Source organism: Sceloporus undulatus, chromosome 3 (genome assembly GCF_019175285.1).
Source record: "Sceloporus undulatus isolate JIND9_A2432 ecotype Alabama chromosome 3, SceUnd_v1.1, whole genome shotgun sequence".
NCBI lineage: Eukaryota > Metazoa > Chordata > Lepidosauria > Squamata > Phrynosomatidae > Sceloporus > Sceloporus undulatus.
Window position 1 is genome coordinate 244,726,884 of NC_056524.1, and position 23,529 is coordinate 244,750,412.

The 23,529-nt window shown below is 40.1% G+C and overlaps 1 protein-coding gene across 1 annotated transcript in view; it reads left to right on the top strand.

The window, feature by feature from the left end:
- The window catches only part of KCNAB1 (potassium voltage-gated channel subfamily A regulatory beta subunit 1), a 204,460-nt gene that overhangs the window by 141,582 nt on the left and 39,349 nt on the right, over positions 1-23,529 (top strand). The window contains exons 4-8 of the mRNA XM_042458171.1: positions 5,338-5,417; positions 9,588-9,632; positions 10,188-10,232; positions 17,590-17,633; positions 19,727-19,813. Coding sequence (XP_042314105.1) covers positions 5,338-5,417; positions 9,588-9,632; positions 10,188-10,232; positions 17,590-17,633; positions 19,727-19,813 — 301 coding nt within the window. The remainder of the gene's footprint in view (positions 1-5,337; positions 5,418-9,587; positions 9,633-10,187; positions 10,233-17,589; positions 17,634-19,726; positions 19,814-23,529) is intronic.

Genomic DNA, 23,529 nt, shown 5'->3' on the forward strand with positions numbered 1-23,529 from the left:
CACTGAGCTTCCATGGCCAAGTGGGGATTCAGATCTTACTCTCCAGAGTTGTAGTCCAGTGATCAGACCACTACACTGCACTGGCTCTCACAGCCTTGGAAAGTTCCTTTAAAATTCTGACAGGTCCATTACACTTCATGGTGGGAGAAGAATGGGATAAGCATGTGGATGTGATAATCTCGCCTGATTGCACAAATGAGACGGGATAAGGACAAGAGCAATCTGCTTTGCTCCCGTCCTAACCCTCCATGTGATAATCTCCTCAGTCTGATCACAGGGCTGTTGTAATGATAGAAGAAAAGGAGAAAGATGGCATCTGAGCTACATTGACCTCTTTGGAGAAAATATGGGATATATATTTAATAAATAAATACACGTGGAAACATTGTGCAAAGCTGTGTCCCCTTTTATCCTCTACTGTACTTTGCCAATACATTTCTCCTTTTTCACAATGCACATGTACCTGCCCTACACCACCCTTCCTCAGACCTTGCCAAGGCCATCCCTGCCACTCCCGGCCCTCAAAAACACTCTCCTCCTATTCTTTCCTTTCCTTGTTATTTCTGGCAATGCAGCAGCAGCAGAATTACAGAAGAGGCTGTTGAGCAGTTAAGGGTTGTGGCTCCTGTTTCTGTTGAGCAATGACTCAACAGACTTTAGGACATATCAAAGCTACCAGATGCTTTCACCTAAATAGGTTCAACACTTTGCAAAGTTCCTATAAAACCCAGATTAGCTTCACAGCTCCACTGACATCTGATCCACCATCAGATATGGTCCTTCAAATAACCTGGATCCAAGTCATGTGGGGCTTTATAGGTCAACATCAGAACTTTGAATTGTACCCTGGAGTGGACTGGCAGCCAGTGGAGCTGGCTTTGGGCCAACTGAAGTTTCTGACCACTTTTCAAAGGCAGCCCCACATAGAGTGCATTACAGTAATCCAAATGGGATGTAACAAAGGCATGTACCACCATGACCAGATCCAATTTCTCCAGAAATGGACAACACTTTGTGCACTAGCCTTAACTATGCAGAGGTATTCCTGGTCACTGCTGAAACCTGGGCCTCCATGCTCAAAGCTGAATCCAGGAGTACCACCCAAACTGCAAACCTTCATTTTTAGGTCGAGCATAACCCCATCTAATCTGACTGGATCTCTATTCAGTTGACAAGGAGCACATCTGCCTTGCCTAGCTTAAGCTTCAATTTGCTTGCCCCCATCCATTCCATTACACCTGAAAGGCACGTGTTTAGCACAGGAATAGCTTCCTGGGAACTGGATGAAAAGAAGTAATAGAGCTAGGCATCGTCAACATACAGGTCAGACCCCCAGACTCCAGATAACTTCTCCTATAGATGTTAAATAGCATAGGGGTCATCATAAGGTAGACTTAAGGCATGGTAACTGCCTAACAGAATGCTAGACCTCCCCTCTTATTCTGAGATTTTCCAATCCCTGACATTTCTATCAATAATGTCTTAGCCTTCTGCCAAAGGGGTTCATGCTTGGCTGGTGGGTCACCTTTGTCTTGGTGGCTGAGGAACCGTACAGGCTAATTCTAATATAGGACCAAACCAGACAAAGCTAGCTTTCCTTATTAAGTGCTTCAAATATTGTATGTTTATGTGAACCTGTGCCTTACAATTGCTCTGCCTCCACACACACACACTTTTCATTGTTTCAAATAGTCATTTATTTTTGTCTTTGCTACTGCTAAAATAAGGCCCCATTTTGTTGTAGCTGTAAAACAAGCAGGTCTATTTCTATAGCTTCCCTCTTGCCAAATCTTCTGCCCCACATTAAAATAATGGTCAAGTTATTACAATCTAATGCACATTGTGTTCCATACAATAGCAGAGCCGATTCAGCAGCACTGGGCAGCATCACAACTAGGCACAAATTCACTTCCAAAATTAATCATGTAGCCATTTCTGATATCTGTCATTAACTGCTGTGAACACTTATCGTTGATTTTTTTTCTGAATGTGTTGGTCATCAGAAGTAGTTGGCTTATTTCTCAAAGGAATCCTGGCTGTGGCATATAAAAATGATTTTTATCTATGTTATTAGAGAAGCCAGAAAATCTGGTAATTTTGTTCTAAGTTAAGAGCCATATAGTAAAAAATCTTACCTTTCATCTTGTATCCATGGCTCAAAGTCAAACTGCATGACAACTATAGACAAAATCTATAGCTTAACTGTATAATATGCACTAAGAAAAGATAATGAAAGAAAATCTAATTTTCATTATCTGATTTTCAGCAATTTTATAATGAGGCAAATAACAATGCTGGACCAAAGCAGCATTTAGATATAACCCTTGTTTGTCTGTTATCCTACTGTCCAAATGCCCCCTTACGAACTTTCTGTAGACAAAGAAGCAGTGAATAGAGTCAGCAGTGGATTCTCGCGTCACTGATAAGTGATGATGAGGATGAATTCCATCTCAGTTGAATGGGAATAGTAATAATAATAGTAATAAATAACCACTAACAAACAGAGTGGTAGTGAGGCTTAGGGAGAGCCAGCATGGATTCTAGAGATCAGGGTTTGTTTCCCAGCTTGGCCATAAAACCCACTGGATGACCTTGGGCAAGTTGCACACTCTCAACCTCAAAGGAAGAGAATGGAAAACCTCCTCTGAACAAAACTTGCCAAGAAACCTCCTTGATAGGTTTGTCTTAAGGTCGCCATAAGTCATAAATTTCTTGAAGGCTCACAAAAACAAAAACAAATGAGGCTTAGGAAGCTACTTTTTTGGAATACAACTTCCAAAACCCCCTAGCTTGTATGGTCAGTGGGAGCTGAACCTTAATAAATTAATAGCTCTGATGATATCACAAAAATCCTGGCATCAGTGAGCTGATTTTAAAAAAACGTGGTGTGCTAATGAGTCATTTTCTCTATTCATGTCACAGGAGATAGATTCAAACCTCCTCATGGATTTGTTTTTAAGTTGTTCATAGTAAAATGTTTTTGAAGCACAACTGATCCTACCTTATTTATTTTATTTTTAAAAAAATTAAAGCCGTTAAATTAAAGCCATTTACAATAAAAACGGGTCCAACAGTAATAAATAACAAAAGCAAAAACAAAAACACACATAGTAAAACAATTAAAAACCATTCATTTGAAACCATTAATATTAGCATAAAATAATGCTAACACTAAAAAATGTGGCCATTCAGGAAAATAACCAGGAAGTAATCCTTTGGCAGAGTGAGGCAGCTGGCTTAGACAGAAGATTTTCAGTACCATGAAGGGGAAATAAAATGTTAGGTATTCATTTACATTGTTATTATTGGCCAGGATCCTAAGTTTTGAGCAGAGCAGAATGCCCTGCTGGCATTGCTGGTGTGTGCCTCCAGCCAGAGACTGGCTCTTTCTGGAGGAGCCCATTTCTTTGACACTTAGCTCTAAGGGATTCTTAGAGACAAGTGGCTTGGGAATTTCCTTATGCCTTTAGAATCATAGAGCTGGAAGAGACCTTTCTATTTCCCAAACCATCCAACCCATAGTGCCTCATCTCCATGGACCCCCCTGAGGCACATGCTGAATAAGACAGTCTGCAAACAGTCAGCATCTGAGTTACATGCTGGCTAACTCATTTCACCACCATCTTTGGCCATTTCTGGCCATTTATTATTGCCACTCTTACACTTGCACAAGAGGTCTTGGATATATCCCTGTTCAAGAGGCCAAACTGTCAAACTGCTCCTAGAAAGATGTGTTCCATGAATAATTTGACACTATAAGGTTCAGCCCATAATCACAGAATCATAGGGATTATGTGACTATGCAAATAATCTGTTTTAGTACTACTATGAATAATCTCACTCATCCATTCTGGTTTTGTTGTTCACAATTCTTTTTATTGGTATTGCATCTCTGCGAGTTCTGTTGCTCACATGTGAATAAAGATGGAGTTGATACTGCAGATGTATTCGAAACACATTCAAGGCATGCAGAGTTTTATTCCTGGGTCTGTTCATGTCAGTTATTCACACAGCCAACGATGCAAATCTTTTAGGATAACTCGGGAAAACCCCCCAAGATGGATTAACCTGGGTCAAGTGTGGGTTTTGGCACAAACACACCCAAATTTACTCGGGTGCATTCGAAATGCATGTGAACAACAAAAATTCAACCCACATTCTGCCAGTACGTATTATTTTCACTGTCTGAATAACCCCATAGAGAGACCACAAGGGCTATTCAATCAAACCTACTGCCATTTAGAAATGTTGTTGTAGTTGTGTGCCTTCAAGTCATTTCTAACTTACAGCCATGGGGTTTTCTTGGCAAAATTTGTTCAGAGGAGGTTTGCTATTGCCTTCCCCTAAGGTTGAGAGCATGTGACTTGCCCAAGGTCACCCAGTGGATTTCATGGTCAAGCAGGAAATCCAAAGTTGTAGTGAGTCCAACACTCATACCACTTCGCCACACTGACTCTCATCCAGTATTCCTCATTAGGAATACACATTCAAAATCTTGGCTGCCAGGAGTGGGAAACGGTACTTGTGGCATTTTTTGCCTTATGTGCCAAAATAACTTGGCTGTCTTTATGAAGTATGCACCTTGACCTGAATGGTGGAAAGAGGAATATCATTTACTCCTCTGCCTCCATATAATGGAGAGTCTCAATTTTCTGTCACGCCTGCTGATGAGGGACAGGATATATGCAATTAATGGTAAGTGAAATTACATTGTGAAGAGAGGGAGACGAAACAACATTAGGCTATTCCCTAATTCTACAATACTGTGTAGAATTACAGTATTGTAGTACACCCTTCCGACGTGTGTCATCTACACTGAAAAAGCCCTGGGGATCAATGCAGATAAAGTGTGACACAAGGTTACCATACTGACATGCTTGTTTGGGGGAAAGTTATGTGTCTACACACATCAATTTATCTTGCTATAGAAATGAGCATAGGCATTGCAGAAATTGGACTTCATCATCATTTCTTTAGTCTGTCCTTCTTGTCCTAGAAGCCTTTTGGCAATGAATTAAATCCAAAATGCTGCTCATAGTAGCAGTTATCTTTCTTGTGTTTCCAAGTACGTTGTCCACTCTTTGTGATCTTAACAAATTTGATTTGGGACTGACTTCCTTGATTCTTCTCTTTACAGCTCTTCTAGAGCATGGAAGGCAAAGGTAAACCCACTTTGAACAAATCTTGCCAAGAAAACACCATGATAGGTTTCTTAGAGTCGCCATAGGTCAGAATCAATTGGTCAGAAAGCACAGAACAACACAGGAAATCAAGGAAGGCTGTGTTTGGGGAAATTTCTTATTCCTTGGACTAATTTCATGTCTCTGTTTCCCAAAGATTGCTGAACAGCTAATGACGATTGCCTATGAGAGTGGAGTAAATCTGTTTGACACAGCAGAGGTATATGCAGCTGGAAAGTAAGTATCTACATTTGTATGGAATCCAATTTTAAAAAACTTAACCCTAGTGTACTGAAATGTGGAGTGTGAACCCTTGCAATTCACAGGAATATGAAAGAGTAAATTTTGCCCAGTTTGGCAAACTGAGGCCATTTTAAACTCAAAAAAGAAAATAGTAGTGTAGCAGCTCCTTGGTATTGAACAACTTTGCTTAGCCCTTGTAGGCGACATTTCTAATTTTCCTATCATGGGATGATGTGGGGGCGGGTTCTCTCCCCAGGTGAATATTCCAGTTTGACCAAATGTTCCTTAGCTAAAAACTTTAGGTGAATGTGGGTGCAAAGGGGAAGAAATATGTCCCCCCCCTAACATCATAAAGTTTCCCTAGTTCCATTCTACAGAAGTAGAGAGTGAAGGGTAAATGGTTGGCATTATAGGGCACATTACAGATAGAGTGAGAAGATGTCATAACCACAAAAGACAAGGCACTGCAAAATGTAGGACATCTAAAATGTAGGACATTACACAATAAAAGATAAAAACAGTAATATAAATATAAATTCATTTCATATCCTTTATTTACAGCTAGATTACATATAGTGTGTTTTATTATGTACTCAGCCATATATTTCTGGTGAACTTTTATTTGTTAAAATGCCTTGCTGGCTTGTAATATGTTTATAGAACTCCGAGCAAAAAAAGAAAATGTTTAAAATTGTGCTTTACTAGCAACAGCCCCTTGACATTTACATTATTCCTTTCATTTGTTCATTGTGCTGAAATTAAGGGAATAAAACCCTTTCAGCATTTGCATTGTCCCCTGAAGCAACCCATTTCCTAACAGCTTTGCTGTCCTTTTCCCCTACAAGAAACAAATGCCCCTGAGCTCTGGCCAAGTCTTGTCTGCTGCTGATGCTCCTAAGAAAAAAGAACTTTAGAAGGGTCCATCCGATCCCTCTATTTGCAGAGAGGACAGGCTGCCAAGCAGATGCATTTCTTTAAATGGAATAGCAAACATGGTGTTTTTCAATGGGTGTCTTAGTAATGCTCAAAATGGAGGATATTTTGGAATTCCTCCTGGACAGAAGGTTGAAATGTAGACATGTTCTGGAAAAGAAGGACATTTGGTCACTACAGAGAAATTCTTACCAATTTCCACTCTCTGCTGTCATGTCTTTTAAACATCAGTACCCACCCGTCACTGCAACAACACAAAAATCCCTTCCAAACCATTCTTAGGATGGACCAATGTCAGGCAAAAGAACCCTTAGGTCATGTTGTAGTCTTACGTTCCTGCATCTGATGAATCCTAAGTGGCTCTGTGCCTCCAGGTCCATATGTTATTGTGATTCATCACTACTAATAGAATTCTTCTGGGTGTCCCTCTTCCAAGAAAGAATTGTGCAGCTGATATCTGTTTCATAGGATAGGAGAGCACACAGATTACTTTACTGGGTTCATGGTAACCCTTTTCCAAAGCCTGCTCATGCTGCAGTAGACCTCAAGCATCAGAAGTGGCTCAAAAATATCTCCAAAAATAATCATTTTGAATGTTCTCTCAAGGTCTTCTAGCAGATGGTTACAATGGCTGGGCCATTGCATGGGGCTGACAGTTCGGGAATGTGAGGGAAGCAACACCAGTCAGGCCAAAAGCAGCAGATGAGAAGCTCACTTGGTGCGTTTGACCTGGCTGATGTCTGTACAAAAGGGGACTCTGTGCTAGATTTCACAGCAATAGCTCAGAGGTTTCTTGCTGCACTCTCAGTTTTCATGTCCTAAGCTCACCCACCATTCCTCTCTCTCGCCCAGACTCCCATCCATCCACACACACATATGTCTGCTGGGGGGGGAGGTGGGGGCAAGATCAGGTCCACAAAATTTGTCTACTGTTTATCTGGATTTCCAATTTCCTTGGATCACGGTTCAGACATGGTCCTGCCATGCTTAACTGTTGCCATGCTCAAATGTTATGTTGGACATATGTGGGTTAATACAGGATGATGGGTTATGTTATCATATTGGAGAAGATGGAAAAGGAAAATACTGTGTTGGCCTGGGACAATGAGCAGATGTTTGGGGAGGAAATATGAGCTGTAAATTACCATTTTGGTGAGAAAGCTAGAGCTTGGGGTGAGGGGAGAAGGAGGGATGAGACACGGGAAGAGGACATGTTTTGATTTGCTGACAAATTGGGTGAAATGTCTGCACTAAGTATACTGTGCAGCTGAAGAAATTCCTCAGTCCTGACAATATCCATGTACTGTGATCTACTGTTCTTGCTGAATCAAACTTTTCTGTCACTGCTGAAGGCTTATGTTTCTGGGAGTGCAGTTAGCCTGTACATTACCCTGGATCTCCATAGGTACTCTTTTTGCAACTCCATGTGTGTGCAGAGGTTTAGCTTCTAATGCAACCAGGGTTGTACAGTGTATAATATGAGTCACAACCAAAAAAATAATTTTGCAGTTCTAGAATTTGTCACTAGAATCAAAGCTTGGGGAAGTTATTTTGTTGTCTGTGGCTCCCATAGCCCCCCAGACACTACAGCTAGTTGAAGAATTATGTCAGTTGTTATCCAAAACAGGATTGTTTCTTTTTTTTAAAAAAAATCTTAACATGAACCAACAAAAATGGTAAACATAACAAAATGCATAATCTACAAAATATTATATCTTTCTTGGGCCAGCTAAAAAAGCAGAAATATGTTTGCGTTTGTTTTAGTGTTAGAAAATGTGAAGAATGAATGTGATATATGTAATTTTATGTGTTAGGGTGGTGGATGTTAAGTTATGTTATGTGATGTGTTTTTATAAGTTTGTATTAAAAATAAAATTAAAAATAAAAAAGCAGAAATGACGTCTTGAAAGCTTTTGAAGCTTCACTGGCTTCTTGATCAAACAAAAGTGTTAAATGTTAGAGTCACAGGCCTACATTGTGTCTTAAGGTGTTACTTTTGTTGCCAGTCAAGATGATCTGGAGGCAGAGGCCCTTCTTTGACCATGTGGGGAATGGGAAACAAAGAGCCGTAAAATCCAGGAAATCAAACTCCAGCTCTGTTAGCAAAAGAAAAGTAACTTCCCGTGAGATCCAAGCTGCACCTATTCTGTGGAGGTTACTGGTGTGATTATTTTAATATTTAGCCTCCTTGGACTCAGCAGCTACATTAAGATAATCATATCTTGGCTTATGATTCTTCTTTGCACCTCTTTTTGTTCAAATGAATAACAAAAATCAAGAAGTCTTGCATTAACTATACTTGCCTATTTGTGGCAAAATATTTTGGGAAACTATGGGGCTGTACAGACCAGCCCGAAAGGGGCAGGTCTGTGCTGCCTCTGGAAGCACAGGTTTGGGGCTATAGTAACTGCTCAGGCAGCCCTATGGCCCCAATCCGGCATTTTTTCTGGGCCAAAGAGAAGCAGCAAAATGCCCTTGCGGCTTCATGCCCACTGGCACCCTGACCCTAAAGAGGAGAAAGGGGCGACCCCTTTCTCCTCTGCATCGTTGGCACGGCTGTGTGATGTGACTTTGAAACAAGCAAGGATATAAAACCAATTTCAAACCATAATTTAATATCCTGGCAGACTCTGAAACCATTAATCATAGTTTTTGAGTATGACAAAAGAACAGAGAACTTTCTTGGGCCAGGGGAAGATCACATTAGATGCTACTAGAGCCCATGAGGGGGAGCCAGATTCCTTCTGGTGTGGACATTTAATGACAGCTGTCAAGATTCCTTCTGCAAAAATTGGATGGTAAGTTCTGCATCTCTCATGGTGTAGAAGGAGGTGTGTGTGTGTAAAATTAATGCACACTTGTTTGCACACTTATTCAAAAGGATGAGTGAAGAGATGGCATACACAGCCAAAAGACTAATTCATCTAGAAGCTTATTTAAGCCAAGACATGATCATCTGCACTACTATTATTGTTTCCCAATAACATAGGAATATATGTTAATAAAAAGACTTGGTATATGTGATTCATTCAGGCTGACTTCAATACTGTCTTGCTATGCAGTTGTGCAAATAACTAAAATACTGATATTTGAAACCACAAACCAGTAAAATAGGTACTTGTAAACCAGACTGCCTGCCAGTGATCAACATGCCTTACTCCCATGTTGCCATACTCCTATGTTAAAACATTTATTCTGATCATGATATAGTTCTTTTTGTTGTCTCTGCAGAGCGGAGGTGATTTTGGGAAACATAATAAAAAAGAAAGGCTGGAGGTAATGTAAAGATTTAAACATTCAGTTCTCTTGATACCCAGTTTGTGTTCATAGTAGAATTCAGAATATTTAATTCAGACTCACAGATCTCCCATGAAACTCTTGCCTTTCCTCATCAAGGCTTTGCAGAATTGATCTCAAATCCAGGCCCAGTGCCAGGCTCTCATTGAGATTCTTTTGGCTTTCAAACCAAAGACAGGAAAAACTATTTGGCATCATCTGAATTGACCTTTCCTGATGTTGCATAGAAGAAAATGATCTGGGGATACCTTGCATAATAGGGGCAATTAGGGACCCTGTATACTCACTGCCTTAGTCTGTTGTCTCCATGTCTGGTTCTAATTGTAAGACACCAGAGGACAATATTTTATGGCTGATAATTTTGTTACGTCCCTTCGGTGATAGAAAGTATTTTCTTTTTTAACTACAGCTCCTAGAATCCACATGCAGTATGGGCCCTGCACTTGTCCCTGTACATTTTGCAGTTACTGGAGTATTTGCTGCATAATCTTCTGCGCAACAAAATTGAAATTTTAATATATTTTGTTTGTTTAGGAGGTCAAGTCTGGTCATTACAACAAAACTCTACTGGGGAGGAAAGTAAGTTTATTTTTTAATCATTATGTTCTAGAAAATAATTGTGTGTGTGTGTGTGTGTGTGTGTGTGTGTGTGTGTGTGTGTGTTGCCCTGGGCTCTTACATAAAAAAGTGTCTTATTTCACTGCGATTCTGACTCGGATTCTGACTTGGATTCTGACTCGAATCTGACCCATCGTTCCAATTAAAAACAGGTACAAACAGACCCTTTTTTTAACCCCTGTTTTCATTCCCATTGGTATTTTCCCTATTGTAATTTGAAGCAGGTTATTTTGCTCCCCGTTCCCATTGCAGTTCCAGAACCTCTTTTTTTAAAAAGGAGCTGTCAGTCAAGTGCTTAAGCGCTTGGTGCCACAGCCAATCAGTCGCTGAGGTGCTTTTCCCCTCCGGGAAAGGGAAAAGGGAGCCTCTATTCACCCCAAATCCCTTTGGGTCCCAGGCTCGTCTGTGTCTTCCCATAGTTCCTCTGGGAAAGAGAGAAGAGGAGCCTCTCTTTGCCCTCAATCCCTTGGCATCCAGCCTCTTCTGTGGCTCCCCATAGTTCCTCTGGAAAAGAGAGAATGAGCCTCTATTTATCTTAAACTCCTTGCATCCAAGGCTCTTCTGTGTCTCCTCAGACTCTCTCTAGGAAAGAGAGAAGAGGAGCCTCTATTTCCCTCAAATCCCTTGGTGTCCAGGCTCTTCTGTGTCTTCCCATTGTTTCTCTGGGAAAGAGAGAAGGAGCCTCTATTTCCCCCTAAATCCCTTTACCTTCCCCATTGCTCCCTGGGTTGTCTGGGGGGCACTCATGCAGGCACATACTGCAAAGCCCATCTGCTGCTCAGGCACTCAGGCAGAGGCAAAAAAAGAAACAACAACAACAACAACAACAACAACAACAATAATAATAATAGTTAAAATGGTGTTCAATGGGTCTCCTCACACAACGGTCTATGAATGTGGAGCAGGGGGAGGTTGCAGGAGGAGTAATGTTTTTACTGCATTTGGAGCTCAATGTAGCGCGATTTCCTTACCCTGCTTCCCAATCCACTGGGGGAAAGGCTATGCAAACTGAAGAAAATGGCGCCGGTGATGCAGAAAGAGAACAAAGAGGGTGACACCCCCAGGCCAGCCCCTTGAGCGCTGCTCCTCCCATCTCCAGGTTCCCAAATCAGACACCCTTGTCATTCCCATTCGTATGCCCCGAATCAGACTCAGGAGGCACAGGAAAACTCGCTAAAAAGCCACTGTTTTTTTAAACCTGTTTATCGATCTATAATTCGGGTTTTTCAGGATAATTTGATTCAGATTTGAATTTCAATGGGAATGATATTGGAGCAATGCAGGTTGAATGCGTGCTCAAATGGAAATGATGCACCCATGATCCGCGTTATAGGCCAGTGGGAATGGGGCCAAAGAGTGTCATATTAACACTGAGAAATCCTTCTGTCAAACTGTAGAGGAAGTGGGAGGTGGGCATCTGATCCTTTTGTGTTTGCATGTGCCTTCATGTCACCAGTCAACTTACAGCAAACCCATGAATTTCATAGAGTTTTTTTAGGCAAGGATACGCAGAGGTGGTTTTGCCAGTTCCTTCCTCTGAAATATAGCCTACAGCACCTGGTATTCATTGGTGGTCTCTCATCTATCAAATACTGACCCTGCTTAGTTTCTAGGATCATACAGGATCTGGTGCCTTCAGGATATTTAGACCTTATGGTGTTTTAAATATCCCCAGTGTTCATTTGCAAGGGGAAAAGAAAAATACAGAACATACAATCACATAAAGTGTGCCTTGAAGATAGAGAGATATTAATTACATTTGGCATATTTAGGGCCAAATAGCGTGATTTTAAATTCAGTCCCCATCCTTACCTCTTTGACAAGAGGGCCAGGAATGCTGGAAAATTGCAAGACGTATCTTGATCACAGAGAGCACTCAATAAAACCTGGTATGTAGCTTTTTGACATAATTCTCAAACTGAAGCACAAGCAGGTACTCGATATACACCTACCCACACACACACACACACACCATAGCTCTTTATGAAAGTGTACACACTATATTACAATGAGATAGCTGAAGTGAAGCATCTCAAATGTCACCATTTACTAATTAATGTCTGTTTTGTGGCACATTGTTGTAGGAAGGCTGGGCTGAACACTATTCCTCTGTTTTTTCTACATCATTTCCTTGGGAAAAGAGACATGCCTATATTCTCTGCACAAACCAAACATGCCATCCTTTCCACAGTTAGGTTATTCATTGTTGTTGTTGTGTGCCTTTAAATTGTTTTTGACTTATGGCGATTCTAAGGTGAACCTAACTTATCATGGGGTGGGAATTTCTGGAGCTGAGTGTGTGACTCACCCAAGGTCACTCAGTGGGTTTCCCTGGCCAAGTGGGGATTTGAACCCTTATCTCCAGAGTTCTAGTCCAACATTCAAACCACTATACCATGCTGGTTCATTGTATCTGTTCATATACCATTCAAATCAATGGGGCTTAAACAATGGGGTTTAAGAAATGCAGCCTGTTTATGACCGTTCCCAGACCCTGAGGTTTCCAGGCCAAAACCTGAGACCTAGTGTTGGCCCCTGGTGATCTTGTTAAGTGTTAGGCATTAAATATCAACATCATGTCTTTCAAACACATGAACATATATAAAGAAAACATATTTTTTTCTGTTTGAAAATTAAGACAGAAATCTTAACTAAAGTGGCTGCTCCCAGATCAAGTTAAAATGAGGGCATGGTTCCTTCTCACTTGGGGAGTGAGGATAAGGACCCTTTAATCTAGTCTATTTTTACTAGCTAGAAGCTGGATGTAGAAAAAAGTGAAGGGTGAGCCCTGGTACCACAACAACTGGGAGGTAAGAAGGAAGCTAACAAAACAAATACCTAGACGCCCTGGAGAGTCTCTCCAAGTTGCAGCAACAAGCCTTACAATGTACAGGAAGCTACTGCTCTACCAGCTGAGCGAGAGATTTCCACACAACCTTTTACTCTTGACTAGAGCTGAAGTCATCAAAACTGTAGAATCTGTATCCTCATCTACTGCCTGGAGATGATCCACAAAAACTGCAGATGCAGGGACAGGCCCTTAGATCTGGCAAGCCTAATACAACCCAAATTGTAAAATACCTACAAATAAAATTTGTTTCTTTTAACTCTTTAGATATTGTTGGATGGCAATCTTCATTGCAACAGGTCATGGATGAGGCATGTTCCTGCTTTAAATTACTGATTCCATCAAATTAAACTAGTTTTGTGTTACCTGCATAATATTGAGCAACAGGAGGGGGAGGGAATCACAATACTCAGTCATTGCCTAATTGACAAATTTTTATTACGTATTAGAGAGTGTTTAGAACTTACATATCTGCCTGACCCATGGGCATGAGCTCAGATGGTCTGCTACAGTGAGATCAGATCAAAAAGACCAGCTTGTTTAAAGTAAAATGAGGCCACCATGCTCACTCACTTGCTCACTCACCACCACCCCTGCCAAGTTGGCTAAATGAAGAAGAATTTTTCTCTCTCCCATCTCCCTTGGTCACGGAACAGCTATACACATTTTGCTGGCTAAAATTACCTCTGATGTGCTGAATCAAGCCTTTGAACTGGAGGCTAAATTATTCAAAGTTGAACAGGCCCCGCTGAAGAAAATTCTTCACTCATCTTAAACAAAAGAAAACAATGGCCTAGTATATGTTGTTGTGCAAAATAAATGAGTGCCTATTGTTGGAAGAATACTGAGCATGGAACTCAGATGAATATGAATTGGTCACACACCCTTTAAGATGTTCAGATGAAAACCTGAACACATCTGACAGAGCAGCTTCAGAGTGTAGTCAAGATGGCAAGAGGTATTAATAAGGAAGAAGATACAGGCTATGAGAGGCTTGAACAGTTTGCTTTTGCCTGAGCCTACTGGGATTCCTCTGTGATCCTGCTTTTAAAATGTCACAGATTCTGTTTTGTCCTCCCCTTTCCCCCTTCATCCTCAGCTTATTTCAATTACTAATTGAGTTCAAAATACAGAAGTAGTTTGCACTCAGTTAACTCAGCAGGAAGGAGAAGAGAGGAGGGGGCAGAATATTATGGCTAAGGCAAAAGCAAACGGCTACAGCCTCCCCTAGTTGTTTCTTCTTCTTCAGTAATCTTTGCCATCTTGTCCACACTCTCATGTGTCCCTGTTGTCAGCTGTGAACTGCTGGGGGAAAACATGCATGGACCACAGAAATAATCAGAATAACTAAGATGAGGAGAGGGAGCTTTCTTTGTAGTGGTCTGGGGCAAGCCAACCCAATTGCCTTCTTCCTCTGGTCAGTTCTGCAAACCCAGGGTGACTAGATGTCATAACCACAAAGGAGGACAAGGTACCACAAAACGGACATTTAAGAAAAATGTAGGACATTACAAAATAAAAACTAAAAACACTAATATAAATATAAATTTATTTCATATCGTTTATTTACAGATATATTACATATAGTGTATATTATTATGTGCTCAGCCATATTTTTCTGATCACTTTAACTTCATTAAAATTCCTTGTTGGCTTGCAGTATTCTTACAGAACTCTCACAGGACAAATGGTTAAAATTGTACTTTACTAGCAACAAACCCTTGACTGAACCTATATTTAAATTATTCTTTTCATTTTTTTCATTGTGCTGAAATTAAAGAAAAACCCTTTCACCATTTGCATTGTATCCTCAAGCAGCCCATTGCCTAACATGTTTGCTGTCCTTTTTCTCTCCAAGAAACAAATGTCCGTGAGCTCTGGGGGCAAGTCTTGGCTGCTGCTGCTCCTAGGAAAAAGTAATTTTAAAATGATCCATCCTGTCCCCCCAATTGCAATGAAGACAGGTTGCCAAGTAGACACATTTCCCAAATGGAGATAGCAAATGTGATGTTATTCAATGGGCTTCTTAGCCATGCTCAAAATGGAGGGCATTTTGAAATTCTTCCTGGACAGAAGGATGAAATGGAGGACATATTCTGGAAAAAGAGGACATGTAGTCATCCTGTCCAAATCTCTCTGAAGAGGAATTATGAGAAGGCTCTGTGTTCACTCTCTGCTCTTCCTTTTATTTCTTGGAGAGCAGTGCTAGTAAAGCTTGAGAAGACGTGTTGAATCTGGGCCAACAGAAACACGACAAATGGGAGAATGAGGAGGACGTGCTTGACTTGAAAGGAACAGAAATTCCCATGCCTATTCCCTCTCTCTCTATAGTACTCATAGTCCCTGAGGCATCTGGCAAAGCCCAAAATAATCCCAATTATTTCCTGCTTGGAATGCAGTCCACAAATAAGACCATACCATTTTTCTGCTGCTATAGGGCTGGGGAAGAAAATGAGCATAAATAGGAGTAGCAACAACAACAACCACAATAATAAAGCACTGGGTGTTCTCCTGAGAAGCATGCTAATGAAGTCCAAAATGCTGAAATAAATGTACTTTTTTTTTTCTTCAAATGGCCAACTGGAGAATAAAAGAATAACACTTGTGTTCTTTTACTTTTAGGTGAGGATGTCATTTCAGAAACCATCTCCTTTAATACCACCCCCAGCTATGTAGACAAGAAAGTGGTTTCTTTGATTTGTAAGAATGCAGCTAATTAGTTTGAAGATTTTTGTCTGATAAAGCAAGGGGAAATTTAGCTTTGAACGCAGCCAACATGCCAAACATCCTTTGAAATCTTTTCTGCTAAGTTGCTTGTCAAGCTTTATGGCTCCCAATTTACAATCTTGATTCCCATTTAACTTTCCACTCACTTCCAGAATGGAAGACCTAGAGGTGGCTGGCAAAAAACCCACAATTTTATTTTATTTTAAACCACCAGGCTGAAGGAAACCATTGTTTATTTTCAGCACTAGGGAGTTTATCACACAAAGGTGATTGAGAATTTATCCCGTGAATATCCCAGAAAAATTGTGTTATTATGTGAAATAATTTCACAGGCCATTGCACAAAACCCGCCATAAAAGTGGTCACAAAGAAGCATTAACACACATCTTTTTTACTTTCGGGATTTCAGCAACAATGTATTTCTGATATCACTTTATTTGTGCGTTTGTGTGTAATAATCATTAGCACAATTACTCGCCATTTTTGCTTTATTTGTGAGATGCTTTAAATGCTCTTTAATCTCTCTTTAATGGTGAAATTAGCCCCAGTGTGATAAAGTCATAGTTCAAAATCAATGACAATAGAGCTGGAGGGAGAGCCAGTGTAGTGTAGTGGTTTGAGTCCTGGGCTGCACTCCACTGCAGAAAACCATTGAGTTACCTTGGATAAATCACATTCTCCCAGCCTCAGAGGAAGGTAAAGATAAACCCTCTATGAACACATCTTGCCAAGACAACCCCATGATAGGTCATCATTTAGGTTCCCATAAGTCGGAAACAACTTGAAGGCACACAAAACCCACAAAGCAGAGAAGAAAAGTTGCACTGAAGTCAGGAGGAAGAAAAGTTGTATTAATCTGACCCACAAGACTCCTGTTAAATGTTATATATATAAGCCCATTCATTTGCAATGGGTCTAGGGATTCAGAATTTGGTTCCCAGCCCTTTCAAAATTGCCTACTCCTGCCCCAAATGTATGTCAGACTAGATACTAATATAAACCATATCTTTGTCAGTGAGTTAATGTTCACATGGCTGTTCCTTTCAGTAGAAGCCTTTTGTTGGATGTTCCACAGGTACAGGGTGACCAGATATCACAACTGCAAAGAAGGACAAGGCACTGCAAAATGCAGGATATTCAAGAAAAAGTAGGACATTATAAAATAAAAGCTAAAAAATAATATAAATATAAATTCATGCTTCCTCGTCATGCTGAAAATGGAGGACATTTTGAAATTCCTCCTGGACAGCAGGTTGAAATGAAGGCCATGTCCTGAAAGAGGAGGATGTCTGGTCACCCTGTACATGTATGAGAATTTTTACATCCAAACTATGAAAGGAGCCTGCTGCAGGCAAGGGGATTTTGATCAATAGACACTACAAATCTGTTCCAATGGAGCCTGTCAGTTCTAATTCTCTGCTCTGCTTGACCTGCATTCCAGTGCAAGTGGTGAACTGTGAATTATGAAAATTTGATTGTTTCAAATGAAGGTTAACCATTTCTTAGTAGTTTATTGTCACAGCCAAAAAGGTTATTTTTAAAAGAACTAAAGCAAGTCAATATGCCACTAGATGGTCCTGAATATGTGTTAGTATGTCTTGTTTAGTGCTTTACTAAGTTAAATTTGTTTGTAAAGTGTTGTATGATAGTATATTTTACAAGTAAATAAACTTGTAAGTCTAAAAACATGAATACAGCATCTGTCATGTTAAAAAAAAAGTGTGCACTTTTTTCTCTTTTCAGAGCTGAAACAGAAAGAGGACTTTCAAGAAAACACATTATTGAAGGTATTTAACAATAATGGCTGGAATCCTGTCCCAGCTTATACTTGACTAATTACTTAACTTATGTAAATTCTCCTGGCCTGGCCCCTCCAGACATGACAGAAATTCAGACATGCTCTGATTGTCAACAGAATGGACCTCCTTCTCCCCATGTGGCTGATGCTCAGTAAAGTAGGTTGCGGGTGACTTATGATCATGGCAATCAGGATCAGGGCACGGTTGAATGACATTTCTGTCAGGTTTGGAGGGGTCTTCCCAGGAGAAGTTACCAATTAAGTACTTAGTTAAGTATCAGCTGATGCCAAATTCCAGTCGTTAATAATGTTTGTGCTCACCAATGTAATTTACACTGTTTATTATGTACTTTATATAAATTTAACATATAATCCAGTATTTGGTACAGTTAATCTAGGACCCCTTCACAATGCACAATTATAACAGTATATGTTGAGTCTCCTGTATCTAGAATTCCAAAATCCAAAATACTTCAGATTTGTCCACATAGGTGGCTGAGATAGTAACACCTTTGTTTTCTGATGTTTCAGTATGCACAAACTTTTTATCATACAGAAAATAATTACAAATATTATGTATAGAATTACTTTCAGGCTATGTGTATAAAGTGTATATAAAAGATAAATGAATGTTTACACTTAGGTGTCTCTAAGATGTATATGCATATTCCATTATCTATATGTAAATATTCTAAAATCCAAAATCCAGAACACTTCTGGTACCAAGCATTTCTGATAAGGGAGACTCAACCTGTATTATTCCAGGTATTCCAGTTTCGTTATGATGGCTGCATGCTGTACAATCCTGGGGTTTGTAGTTTGGTGAAGCACCAGAAGTCTAAATGCCCCATCGGATTGGAGCCCTGTGGAATCATGTGGAATCATGATACTATAATTCTGCAGTATGGAAGGGCCTCCAGTAATGTTATTTATCTGCAATATATAAACTATAGTTGGCCCTTGGAACTCAGGGGGATCTATTCCAGACCTCTCCCCTCCCGCGAGTTCCAAAACTTGTGCATATGCAAGCCCATAGGCTTGAATGGGATGTGTGCATGCAGGGTGTGTGCCATGAGTGTACGCCCCATTGGTGTCAATGGTGGTCGCCCCTCTGTGGATTTTCAAGTCTGCAGATCTCAATTCTGCGGACTTGGAGGGGCGACTGTATATTGCAGTTGAGTAATTCATGTTGAGCTATCATTGGTTAAACTGTAATGAGTTCAGAATTAAAACAATATTTATAGGAAGGTGCTATGTACAGTATCAGTCTAGGGATGGGTGAGTATCTTATTTGATTGGTTTTGTTTTAAATAAAGTTTTCAACAATGTACCAATTTATTGTGACCATCATGAAGAAACTACAGATTTAAAACATTCAAGTGTGGTGGAGAGTGAAAAAGACAAATTTGACTATCAAATCTGACAGTCAGAGTGTTTTGAATGTGTAGATTTCAAAGGTCTGGATTCAACTTTCTGTACATTCACTCATGTGTGTACTGTTGAATTAAGGGTGCCATCTCCCCGCCCCCATCATGCTCTTTAGCTGTGCCATAGCAGGCAGTTAGAACATGGGAATAGTTGTACCTGTAACATATGGTCAGCAAAGATGGCTGAGAGTTTCATTTGTTTTGTTTGCAATACAAATGTACCAACATTTGCAGGTTTAGTGAGTCCCAAAATGGTACAGCTTAATTATGTGGAACAATACCAACACAGCACACCGTGGGCGGTTGTGGGGAAAGAAATTATTCATACACATAAAAATTCACCCTGATATAATTTTGATTATATGTCTTCCAAAAGAAAATCTGTGCTCTGAATGTTGTCCCCTGAAGCTGTGATTTGACAGAGGCAATAAGATACCACTGATAATGGTTTGTCTACTGTAATCCAAATTTCAATGTAATTAAACAACATCATCAGCCTGTGCTTGATTAATTTTAATAGACAATATAGCTTCTCCCCTCTTCTGTACATTTTGAAAATTATGCAGCCCTGTTACATTTCTGAGCTCTCAATTCCCGGCCATGTGCTTCATGCTTCCTTTTGAATCTTTCTAATGCTGCCATATTTTACTTCCAGGATTAAAAGCTTCTCTCCAGAGGCTGCAACTTGAGTATGTAGATGTCGTCTTTGCAAATAGACCTGACAATAATACTCCAATGGAAGGTGAGTGAGAGAGCTAATAAAAGCTTTCTTGTTTGATTGACCCTGGCTCATAAGCTCATAGCAAAAGATACCAGGAGAGAAAACAGATTCTCTTCAATTATCCCAGGTAGAGAAAATGATATGAAAAACACCTTGCAGTATTGATCCTTTGGTGTCTTTCATATCTGCACCCCTTGTATGAATGTCTGGATGTGCTCAGAGCCACAGAGAAATGTCTATGCAGTATGCATATAACTCCAGGCTTATGATTATGAACTTCTCCAAAGGGGCTTTGACACTGTTCACTCCCTGGATCTAAATGTTTCCTTTTCTTTATTTATTCAGACAAATGTATATTGACTTTGAGCTTGATATCCCCCTTTCTCTGCCACTTCAGTCACCATAACATCCCCAGCCACGGAGACTGGAACAAGACAGCACAGATGGGGAATGAATGACCCCTCCACCTGTTGTTGAACTGCAGCTCCCATCAGCTTTAGCTAGCATAGGCGATGGGCAAGGATGGAGAAAGTTGCAGTCAAAGAATACCTGTTCCCCACTCTTATGTTAACAGAGGTCATGTGGCTTCCATTCTTTCCACCAGCACCACCTAAATATCAAAATGTATGAAGCAGTATGGCAGTATTTTCTCCATCAGGGTCAGAACCACTGTACTCCACTAGTGGCAGTGGGAGAGTCAACATAATCAGATTGTTCCCATGGAATTCAATTCTAAGTGGCATGGCCACAATTATCCATGATGAGGAGTGGGAATTTGGCAGCATCCAACTAGGGTGAGTGCATCTGTCTTGTTTGGCTCTCGTGGCTCTGAACCTTCTGGTGCTGACTGGCTAAACTGGTATGAAGATTTCAGCTCATGAACCCACCAACTGTCCAGGGAACAAGGCTATCAGTTTGCTCACAAAAGAGAAAGAGAACTGGTACAAGGAGAAGCTCAAACGTAAGAGCAGGGTGCTTAATGTCTCGGAGGCCTGTACATCATAGCAAGAGAAAGGAGATCAAAATATTTTTCAAGTGCAACCAGGAGATACTTTCACTAAAATAAGAAATCATTGAGGTCTTGGGAGTAGGAAGTAAACTATGGAGTGCATCATAAAGATTTGCTGAGGCTGCAAGCAAGTTGGTTTTACTAAGGTGCCAGAATCTATGGGTAGAATAGCAAACACCTTTTGTGAACTTTGCCTGTGGGTCTCTCTCTCTCTCTCTCTCTCTCTCTCTCTCACACACACACACACATTTCCAGTTATTAACTGTACTGCCCAGAAGATCAAGATTGACATGAATAGGGATTTGAAATTTGTCAGTCTCGTTCTTGATCACATTTTTCAGTTTCCAGCTAGGATTCTCCTTCTATCCCCATTGCATATCAGGTTGTCAGACTCTTCAGAACTACATTTATTGCCTACCTTCTAAAGAAAAGTCAGGGTAAAAACTTCTCTCTGGCATTCTGTAGATGAGAGAAAGGGGCATTGGACAAGTGCTCAGTTGTGCTCTGTGATGGATGTGGAGACCAGAAACATAGCCCAAAAGCCCCACAAAAAAACCTGTGGATCATATTCTTTGGGATTGCCTACCATATAGGAATGAAAGGGTGTCCTACATACAGGAATATAAGCCTGATAGGCATTTCTGCTGGTGATTTTGGAGCTTTTCTTAAGTATTGTAGTTTCGGGAATCCAATATTGTCTGACATGTGGATTTTGTTTTTGGTGTGCCTGTAATTGGGTTGATCATTTATATAATTTAGGAATGATGTGTCTTGGGGATGTTATCATAAGCAGTCTGTAGTACCAGTATCTTTTTGGCCTTGCTTAAGAAGTAAATGGCCACATGGGGGATTATAAGTAACTGAGTTTTAACTTTGGCTTTTAAAGTTATTTTTAATCTGTTATTACATAATATTTTGTATCTATTTTATTATACAATGCTTTGGCTGTCCTAGTAGGTAGAAGAACAATTACGTAACAAATTATTTTACTACCTAACCAATAAATAATACTTCTGCTTTGTCCAATAACCAGCCACCCATTGAGTTCATGACACACAAGATTTCCTGATAGACAAAACTTTCCTAGTAGCTCTGTCATACATTAGCTTGCTATCTGTAATGAATATACTACCTCTAGAAATTAATAGTTGGCACATAGACCTTTCTGTTAGCAGCATTAACCTTGAAGATAACAGGTTGTGCAGCCTCGTTGCTTAGAGACAGAATAAACCAATTTATCCATAGATTATTTGCCTGTGAACTTCCCTGGGTCATTTGGCTGTCTGCTATTGGAAGATCATATTCAAAGCTAGGTGGACAATTTGTCCAATGCACCTTGTTTTGTAAATATCCAAGGATGGTGGCATAGCTTGTAGATTAATAGACATCACAGCAGTTCTGCAATGGCTAGTTTACCCTTGGTATGTATATAATTTAACTGCTAATTGGCTTCACTCATTTCCTCAAAATGATCCTTAAACTAACAACCGCTTCATTGTGCCAGAACAAGAACTTTGGGGAAACAAAAGCCTGCAACCATTTTTGTTATTCATGTTTTCCGGGGCTGTTGTTACATCTGCGATAGCTCTACTTTTAAGATACTGTTAATTCATAGATATTTTCAAAGGCCAGGAGGAATATTTATTTCCTACAGCCAATTCCTCTATTAACATTTCTCACGTAGAGACTAATATGTTTCAGACTCTTTACCCTCCTCTGAGTCCCCAGATTAGTCATGATCCTTCCTATATGTAGCTTAATCTTTGTGTAGCTTAATCTTGATGTAATAAATTGTTGAGCATGTTACAGCCATTCAGTGTAATTTGGAACAGATAACAATATCAGTTTCTGAAAGACTGCAGTGATGTGAGGCTCACTGACAGTGCCCTACGGTCAAGAGCGGTATAAACTAGAGCCTATAAGGTCAAGAGCTTTTGATAGAGATGGAGACTAGAGCAAATTTGCCAGCTATTGATGAGGTCACAGAGCATAACATGTCATGTCTCTTAGAGGGAGATGAAACCTCTCTGACCACTCAAAGTTGTAATGAAGAGAAAAATAATAAATTGGGCTTCCAAACTAGTACATAGTAAAGACTGAAGTCCAAAATTAATTATAAGAAAACAAAGTCAGTGAGATTTAAGCTCACCTTACACAGGACTAGAGCCAGGATACATATCCCCCACATGTCCATATACACAGATAATCCTTATGGCTTCTACTGGAAAAATTTGTGCTAGCAAATACAACTGGCTAATGCAATGTGAGCTTATGATAAAAGCAGAAGTAATTATTCCGATTGCTTGTAAAAAAAAAAAACGGGGAAGAAATATGTTTTTGTCTTAGGAAATTATTATTATTATTATTATTATTATTAACCTTTATTTATGAAGCGCTGTAAATTTACACAGCGCTGTACATGCAATCTTTTTAGTTAGACGGTTCCCTGCCCTCAGGCTTACAATCTAAAAAGACATGACACAGAAGGAGAAGGGAGTGGTGACGGGAAAGGGTAAGAGGTCCAGCAGTTCCTCTCAACCTCTGAGGAAACAAAAAGATCTAAGGACACGGATCTTAGGAGATTACTACATGCAGCTTTTAAGCTGCAATTAGACCTGGAAAAAAAGCAGCTTTGGCTGCCTTGATTGCATTTTGTAGAGAGGCGGGATATAAATAAAATGATGATGATGATGATGATGATGATGATGATGATGATGATGATGATGAT